Raw genomic sequence first — 10000 nt, forward strand, 5'->3', positions numbered from 1 at the left:
GAACTACCGACCTCTCTACCTCTCTCACTCTCTCCCTCTCTCCCTCTCTCTCTCTCACTCTATACCTCTCTCACTTTCTGCCTCTCTCACTCTCTACCTCTCTCTCTCACTTTCTGCCTCTCTCACTCTACCTTTCTCACACTCTACCTCTCTCCCTCTCACTCTCTACCTCTCTCACTTTCTGCCTCTCTCACTTTCTACCTCTCTCACTTTCTACCTCTCTCACTTTCTACCTCTCTCACTTTCTGCCTCTCTCACTTTCTACCTCTCTCACTTTCTGCCTCTCTCACTCTCTACCTCTCTCACTTTCTACCTCTCTCACTTTCTGCCTCTCTCACTTTCTGCCTCTCTCACTTTCTACCTCTCTCACTTTCTGCCTCTCTCACTTTCTGCCTCTCTCACTCTCTACCTCTCTCACTTTCTACCTCTCTCACTTTCTGCCTCTCTCACTCTCTACCTCTCTCACTTTCTGCCTCTCTCACACTCTACCTCTCTCACTTTCTACCTCTCTCACTTTCTGCCTCTCTCACTCTCTCCCTTTCTAACTCCTCTCTCTCACTTTCTGCCTCTCTCACTCTCTCCCTTTCTAACTCTCTCTCTCACTTTCTGCCTCTCTCACTCTCTCACTCTCTCCCTCTCACTCTCTACCTCTCTCACTTTCTACCTCTCTCACTTTCTGCCTCTCTCACACTCTCCCTTTCTAACTCTCTCTCTCACTTTCTGCCTCTCTCACTCTCTCCCTTTCTAACTCTCTCTCTCACTTTCTGCCTCTCTCACTCTCTCCCTTTCTAACTCTCTCTCTCACTCTCTACCTCTCTCACACTCTACCTCTCTCACTCTCTCACTTTCTGCCTCTCTCACTCTCTCCCTTTCTAACTCTCTCTCTCACTTTCTGCCTCTCTCACTCTCTCCCTTTCTAACTCTCTCTCTCACTCTCTACCTCTCTCACACACTACCTCTCTCACACTCTACCTCTCTCACTCTCTCCCTTTCTAACTCTCTCTCTCACTTTCTGCCTCTCTCACTCTCTCCCTTTCTAACTCTCTCTCTCACTTTCTGCCTCTCTCACTCTCTCCCTTTCTAACTCTCTCTCTCTCACTCTCTACCTCTCTCACTCTCTCACTTTCTGCCTCTCTCACTCTCTCCCTTTCTAACTCTCTCTCTCACTTTCTGCCTCTCTCACTCTCTCCCTTTCTAACTCTCTCTCTCACTCTCTACCTCTCTCACACACTACCTCTCTCACACTCTACCTCTCTCACTCTCTCCCTTTCTAACTCTCTCTCTCACTTTCTACCTCTCTCACTCTACCTCTCTCACTCTCTACCTCTCTCACACACTACCTCTCTCACACTCTACCTCTCTCACTCTCTACCTCTCTCACTTTCTGCCTCTCTCACTCTCTACCTCTCTCACTTTCTGCCTCTCTCACTCTCTACCTCTCTCTCTCACTTTCTGCCTCTCTCACTCTCTACCTCTCACTCTCTACCTCTCTCACTTTCTGCCTCTCTCACTCTCTACCTCTCTCACACTCTACCTCTCTCACTTTCTGCCTTTCTCACACTCTACCTCTCTCACTCTCTACCTCTCTCACTCTCTCACTTTCTGCCTCTCTCACTCTCTACCTCTCTCTCTCTCACTTTCTGCCTCTCTCACTCTCTACCTCTCTCACACACTACATCTCTCACTCTCTACCTCTCTCACACACTACATCTCTCACTCTCTACCTATCTCACTTTCTGCCTCTCTCACACTCTACCTCTCTCTCTCACACTTTCTGCCTCTCTCACTCTCTACCTCTACTCTCTCTCACTTTCTGCCTCTCTCACTCTCTAACCTCTCTCACACACTAACATCTCTCACTCTCTACCTCTCTCACACACTACATCTCTCACTCTCTACCTATCTCACTTTCTGCCTCTCTCACACTCTACCTCTCTCTCTCACACTTTCTGCCTCTCTCACTTTCTGCCTTTCTCACTCTCTACCTCTCTCTCTCTCACTTTCTGCCTCTCTCACACACTACCCTCTCTACCTTCTCTCACTTTCTGCCTCTCTCACACTCTACCCTCTCTCTCGCTCTCTCTCACACTTCTTCTGCCTCTCTCAACTCTCATACCTCTCACACTCTCTCCCTTTCTGTCTGCCTCTCACATCTCTACCCTCTGTCTCTCTCTCTCACGTTCTGCCTCTCTCCCTCTCTACCAGCAGCTGCGGCACACACTACTACCTCTCTCAAATCTCTACCTCTCTCACTTCTACCTATTACCTTCTCACTCTTCTTTCTACCTCTCTACTCTATACCTCTCCTCTCTATACTCTCACTCTCTACCTCTCTCACTTTCTACCTCTCTCACACACTACCTCTCTCACTTTCTGCCTCTCTCTCTCTACCTCTCTCACTCTCTACCTCTCTCACTCTCTACCTCTCTCACTCTCTACCTCTCTCCCTTTCTACCTCTCTCACTCTCTACCTCTCTCACTCTCTACCTCTCTCACTTTCTACCTCTCTCCCTTTCTACCTCTCTCACTCTCTACCTCTCTCACACACTACCTCTCTCACTTTCTGCCTCTCTCTCTACCTCTCTCACTCTCTACCTCTCTCACAACACTACCGTCTCATCACTTTACCTGCCTCTCTCAATTTCTAAACCTCTCTCACTTTCTACCTTCTCACTTTCTACCTCTCTCACTCCTCTACCGCTTCCTCCCACTACCCTCTCACACACTACCTCTCTAACTCTCTACCTAGAGTATCTCTCACACACTACCTCTACCTCTCTCCACACTACCTCTCTCACTCTCTACCTCTCTACCTCTCTACCTCTCTCACACACTACCTCTCTCACTCTCTACCTCTCTACCTCTCTCACTCTCTACCTCTCTCACACACTACCTCTCTCACTCTCTACCTCTCTACCTCTCTACCTCTCTCACACTCTACCTCCGGTTTTGCTCATCTTTCATTTAAAAAAGATGACAAAGTACAAATGTCTGGTCATCATATAACCAGAGTTCTTCCCCACTCTCCTCCATGTCGGCCCAAATCAGGTGACCTTGTGAGATCACGCGAGAATCACGAAATCACACGGGAATAGCTACCCCGGTAGAAACAATATATTTAGATATATAATATTGCACATGAATGAATTGTAAGTCTTAGTAAGTGTTTGATTTCCAGTATCAGTTTAACACTAAATTAAAACTAATTCATCAGCTGACGTGTGAAGAGCTTCTTGATTTCTAAGCTCAGTCAGGTGTTAATATAAAGACAGACGGGCTGTAACGGACCTGCGTCACCATGGAGAGGTCGATGATGAAGCACAGTAAACAGCAGACAGCCACAGAAATCTCCCTTTTGTAGCGAAACTGATTCTTTCCAGGAAACAGATCCAGGATCCCAGTCACAAAACCTTCGACCCCGACGAACTGCGGAGAGAAAAACTGATCAACGACTGCGCGACACAAACATATTATATAATAAATAATGCATATTTGGTGCAGATGATACTGATGACATCTTTGAATCCTGAAACTGTAACCTTACTGCTGAGAGAAATTATAACTTTATTTATCCCGTTACAACAACACAAGAGACGGATTAATATAAAATTATTTTTTTACATTCGAAGCTTCAGGTTTGAATGAAGCTTCAAATGTCTGTCGTCACATTTCTTGTTGTCAACACCATTAAAAAAATAAATCCCTCGAACAAATCCTCAATTTGAATAAAAGGATTCATCGGATTAAATGAGTCTTTATTTATTTATTAAATCAACTTTCTTTAATGAATATAACTCATGTTAGAAAAAACATCCTTTTTCAATAGATGTTGACTTTTGGACTCTAAAGACTAAAAGTATAATCCTGATATTAGTGCAGCATAATGTTTATATTGGCTTTAAACCGAACGGATAGAAATGCAAAAGCCCTTTGAAAAAATACGAAATAAACAAAATAAGTTAAGAAAAGTAGAGAAATTAAATTAGCTATATACATTTAATAAATAGTGCAAATATATGTGTGCAAAAAAATATTTAGTGCAACTACAAATAAATAGATGATCATAATCAACATTAAGTTACATTATCATCTGATTACAAAGCTGATGCTGATGCATACAAGGAAGCTACACAATCTGTCTGCTGCAACATTTTTAAAGCACAAAATGATCAAATCCGCATTATTGTTTCTACACCGTGCATGTTGCTGATCGTTTGTCTCCTGGTTTAATTCTCTGATATTGTTCGTACATGTTGCGCTTTAAGCAGCTGAAATCTCCAATAGCTGTGCTGCATTGAACGCACCATCGTCTCACAACTGCATCAGCACATGAGGATGAAACAAAGTAAACATGATGAGAAGGTTTGATCACCTGACTGTCCAGGCCGAGCAGCAGCAGCATGAAGAAGAAGAGCGCCGCCCACAGAGGAGCCACCGGCATCAGACTCACGGCCTTCGGATACGCAATGAAGGCCAGACCGGGACCTGAAGCACACGTTAGTTAGAGGCTCAATAGACTACAACACGTGTCAACTTTTACATCGTACCTTAACCCATTGTTAATTGTACTCCTGAGGACATTTAGTCTCATATTTAAAGGTACAATACACACTTTTTATTCACTCCACATGTTCATGTTTCTGTTCATGAGCCTCATGAAATAAAGATAAGTCACATGTCATGAGGTGAGAGGGCCTTCTTAAATAAGTCTTCAGTTAATACCAGACACACACACAAACACACACACACACACACACACACACACACACACTGATGGTAATACTTTAAACCAGAGTAAATTGGATTTGCATTTGTACTTTTTGCAACAAGATAAAAATAAAAAGATTCATGACGTCACGCTGAAGCAACTGCTGCCATTCACACACAGACACACACACACGAAGCAACTGCTGCCATTCACACACAGACACACACACACATAGACACACACACACACATACATACACACACACACACACACACACATAGTTAATCTCTGTCACGTACACCATTAGTCAGAGGTGCACCGACACTATTTTCTGTAAAACAGCGCTTCCAGCAGCCTGATGTTCAAGATGTTTTATTAAAGTCACACTCTGTAGTAATATCTCATTATGATGGTGAATGAAAGAGGTGGAGCTGAGCCTCAGAGACAGAAACAGAATACATTCATTTGTGAGTGAATCCACAGCGCTGCGGTCAGAGTGCTGCAGCGTGATGCCTTCTGTGGAGAGACTAAATATAACTGGCAGTTTGTGACGTCACGTCATGTGCTTCAAAGCTATTAATACACATACAGTTGGCTGACAGCTCTACACAGTAAACCACACACACACACACACACACACACACACACACACACACACACACACACACACACACACACACACACACACACACACACACACACACACACACACACACACACACACACACACACACATCTGAAACCTGCACAAACACCCAGTCCTGAAGCCGACGTACTGATGTTATAAACTGAGGTGGAAGAAGTATTTAAATCCTTAACTCCACAGGAGAAGAGCTCATTGTGCAGGAATTGTGCTGATCGTTTTGCACTTAGTTACTTTGCACCTCTGGATATAAAGAGGAGTTCATGCGGGTGATTCTGATTGGCTTAGAAATAAAGCAACTTAATCCTCGTGTCTTACTTTAAAGAAGTTTCTCTGAAGTCAGAAAACTGCCGAGTTAAATCTTTTAATCACCTTTTGTAAATATTTATTCTTTTTCAGAATTTAACCATTTAAGTTTGTTTACATAATGCCACTGTTTTTGTTTCTTAAGGGGAAAAAACAAGAAATGTAATTATTTTATGAATATTATATTATATATACAGTTATTATATATTATTATTTAGTGGTAAATAATATAAACCTTTTTGATGTGTATTTATACACATATATTTATATATAAATATATATTTATATATAAATATATATTTATATATAAATACATATAAATATATATTTATATATAAATATATATTTATATATAAATATATATTTATAGTGCTTGAGATTGCTTTTAGCTTTGAAAGGCGCTTTACAAATAAAATGTATTATTATTATTATTATTATTATTATTATTATTATTATTATTATATATTTATCGCTTCTTCTTTTTGTTTTTTTATGCATTTGTATTTTTTTATTAGATTTTTGCCTTCTTGTTGTATTTTTCTAAATGATGTTAGCTTAGTTTTATTAATTTTTTGTTGTTTTTTATTTATTAATTTATGTTTATTTTGTAGAGGGCAGCTCTGTTGTATCAGCCTGTCGCTTCTTAAACTCTACGGATACATTTCCTTTTTTTGTGTGTGTTTTATTGTCTAATGTGTTTGCAAATGAAATTAAAATAACCAATTTGAAACTAAAGGCCCAGATCGTGCTTGCTGATTTCCTCCTGAGTGGATATAAAGAGCTTTTGTTCCCGCAGCCTTGCAGGTTTAAAGGTATGTAGGCCAAACATGACCTGAGCTGCTGTTGTTGAATAACCAGAATATCTTTAAACTTCTTTTTTAACCCACAAGAATACAAACATCAGGAGTGTGTGAGAGGAACAGCTGGACTTTGTATTTGATATATTTTTACCTGATTCAGCGACCTGTGAGATGTGGACTCCCTGCTCAGCAGCCATGAAGCCCAGAATAGAAAACACCACGAAGCCAGCGAAGAAGCTGGTTCCACTGTTGATTAGAGCCAAGACGAAGGCGTCTCTACAGGAGGGACGAGGAACATAAGATATCATATTAATAATAATGATTAAAAAAACCTTTGTAGCAGAAATGCAACACAATGTGCTTAACAATAAAGGAAATATACAAAGAATTAACATTTAAAAAGGGATAGGATGCCACACTTGATAATAAAAGTGAAGAAATGATGAAAATAAATAATAAAAAAGATAAAATGCGATGAAATAGAATACATGCACGACATAAGATGGAAAATAAAACCTTCTGAATAATAAAAATAAATTAAAGTAATAAAATCGGTACCCATCCACATAAAGATCAATAAACCACTGGGAGTATAAATGAAACTCTGTTCATCTTTTAAACATTAGTGGTGGAGGTTTAAGAAGTACTTCACCTCGTGCTCTCTCTATCAATCAGCTCTTACGCCTCTTTAAATAAACACGACTCTTCCCGACGGACACAGACTCACTAACGTCTTCCCTAAAGTGAAACCTCGACGTGGGTCTCATGTGTGAGGGCACAACCTGGAGAGAAAGAAAAGCTCTGACACACACCTCAGTGTAATTATCTCACGTCAGCGGAGATGTGTGTGTTATCAGACGAGCTACATACCCACAGACCTCGTCACTACTGGATCACACGTTAACATGACAAAGCTAACGTAGCTTGCTAACTCTTTGTGCATCGTGTTTCAGTGGAGATGCAATGTCAACATCATGTGTTTTAATGTTTATTTAATGTATACCTCCAGTGGTTTCTTTCAAACATAAGAAGTCGTCTCTATTATTTCTGCCCACAATCACATGATCTGCTGAATGCAGAAACTTCACCTCACATTTCGAAAACACAAGTTCAAAGGTTTTAAATAGCAAATGTTGTCTTTGTTTTACAACATCGTAGTGAGGACATGTCTGCATGATGAGGACATAAGAAGCTAAGTACACTTACATTTAGTATACTTGTGAGGTACTTCCTCTTCACTAAACCTCAGAGTTACTTTATATTTGTGTGTTTGTGATGAAGTTTCCTTTATGAGAAGATTCTTCTTCAGATAAATAAAGTCTTTAAAAAGCCTCTTGGATCAGCTGGAACATACACACACACACATTAATGTAACAGGAACATGTAACACACACATTAATGCAGCAGGAATATGTAACACACACATTAATGTAACAGGAACATGTAACACACACATTAATGCAGCAGGAATATGTAACACACACATTAATGTAACAGGAACATGTAACACACACATTAATGTAGCAGGAACATGTAACACACACATTAATGTAACAGGAACATGTAACACACACATTAATGTAACAGGAACATGTAACACACACATTAATGTAACAGGAACATGTAACACACACATTAATGTAACAGGAACATGTAACACACACATTAATGTAACAGGAACATGTAACACACACACATTAATGTAACAGGAACATGTAACACACACATTAATGTAGCAGGAACATGTAACACACACATTAATGTAACAGGAACATGTAACACACACATTAATGTAACAGGAACATGTAACACACACATTAATGCAGCAGGAACATGTAACACACACATTAATGTAACAGGAACATGTAACACACACATTAATGTAACAGGAACATGTAACACACACATTAATGTAACAGGAACATGTAACACACATAAATGTAACAGGAACATGTAACACACACATTAATGTAACAGGAACATGTAACACACACATTAATGTAACAGGAACATGTAACACACACATTAATGTAACAGGAACATGTAACACACACATTAATGTAACAGGAACATGTAACACACACATTAATGCAACAGGAACATGTAACACACACATTAATGTAACAGGAACATGTTACACACACATTAATGTAACAGGAACATGTAACACACACATTAATGCAGCAGGAACATGTAACACACACATTAATGTAACAGGAACATGTAACACACACATTAATGTAGCAGGAACATGTAACACACACACATAAATGTAACAGGAACATGTAACACACACATTAATGTAACAGGAACATGTAACACACACATTAATGTAACAGGAACATGTAACACACACATTAATGTAACAGGAACATGTAACACACACATTAATGTAACAGGAACATGTAACACACACATTAATGTAACAGGAACATGTAACACACACATTAATGCAGCAGGAACATGTAACACACACACATAAATGTAACAGGAACATGTAACACACACATTAATGTAACAGGAACATGTAACACACACATTAATGTAACAGGAACATGTAACACACACATTAATGTAACAGGAACATGTAACACACACATTAATGTAACAGGAACATGTAACACACACATTAATGTAGCAGGAACATGTAACACACACATAAATGTAACAGGAACATGTAACACACACATTAATGTAACATGAACATGTAACACACTCATTAATGCAGCAGGAACATGTAACACACACATTAATGTAACAGGAACATGTAACACACACATTAATGTAGCAGGAACATGTAACACACACATTAATGCAACAGGAACATGTAACACACATTAATGTAACAGGAACATGTAACACACACATTAATGTAACATGAACATGTAACACACACATAATTGTAACAGGAACATGTAACACACACATTAATGTAACAGGAACATGTAACACACACATTAATGTAGCAGGAACATGTAACACACACATTAATGTAACAGGAACATGTTACACACACATTAATGTAACAGGAACATGTAACACACACATTAATGTAACAGGAACATGTAACACACACATTAATGTAACAGGAACATGTAACACACACAATAATGTAACAGGAACATGTAACACACACATTAATGTAACAGGAACATGTAACACACACAATGCAGCAGGAACATGTAACACACACATTAATGCAGCAGGAACATGTAACACACACATTAATGTAACAGGAACATGTAACACACACATTAATGTAACAGGAACATGTAACACACACATTAATGTAACAGGAACATGTAACACACACATTAATGTAACAGGAACATGTAACACACACATTAATGTAACAGGAACATGTTCCACACACATTAATGTAACTGGAACATGTAACACACACATTAATGTAACAGGAACATGTAACACACACATTAATGTAACAGGAACATGTAACACACACATAAATGTAACAGGAACATGTAACACACACATAAATGTAACAGGAACATGTAACACACACATTAATGTAGCAGGAACATG

General features: G+C 39.4%; 1 protein-coding gene across 1 annotated transcript in view; it reads right to left on the bottom strand.

The window, feature by feature from the left end:
- LOC115005198 (sodium- and chloride-dependent creatine transporter 1-like) overlaps positions 1–10000 on the bottom strand; it is a 23452-nt gene that overhangs the window by 11478 nt on the left and 1974 nt on the right. Inside the window, exons 3-5 of the mRNA XM_029426976.1 lie at positions 6609–6733; positions 4373–4485; positions 3289–3426 (exon numbers count right to left, since the gene is read on the bottom strand). Of these exons, the coding sequence (XP_029282836.1) occupies positions 3289–3426; positions 4373–4485; positions 6609–6733 (376 nt within the window). The remainder of the gene's footprint in view (positions 1–3288; positions 3427–4372; positions 4486–6608; positions 6734–10000) is intronic.

This window comes from Cottoperca gobio, unplaced genomic scaffold (assembly GCF_900634415.1).
Source record: "Cottoperca gobio unplaced genomic scaffold, fCotGob3.1 fCotGob3_276arrow_ctg1, whole genome shotgun sequence".
Lineage (NCBI taxonomy): Eukaryota > Metazoa > Chordata > Actinopteri > Perciformes > Bovichtidae > Cottoperca > Cottoperca gobio.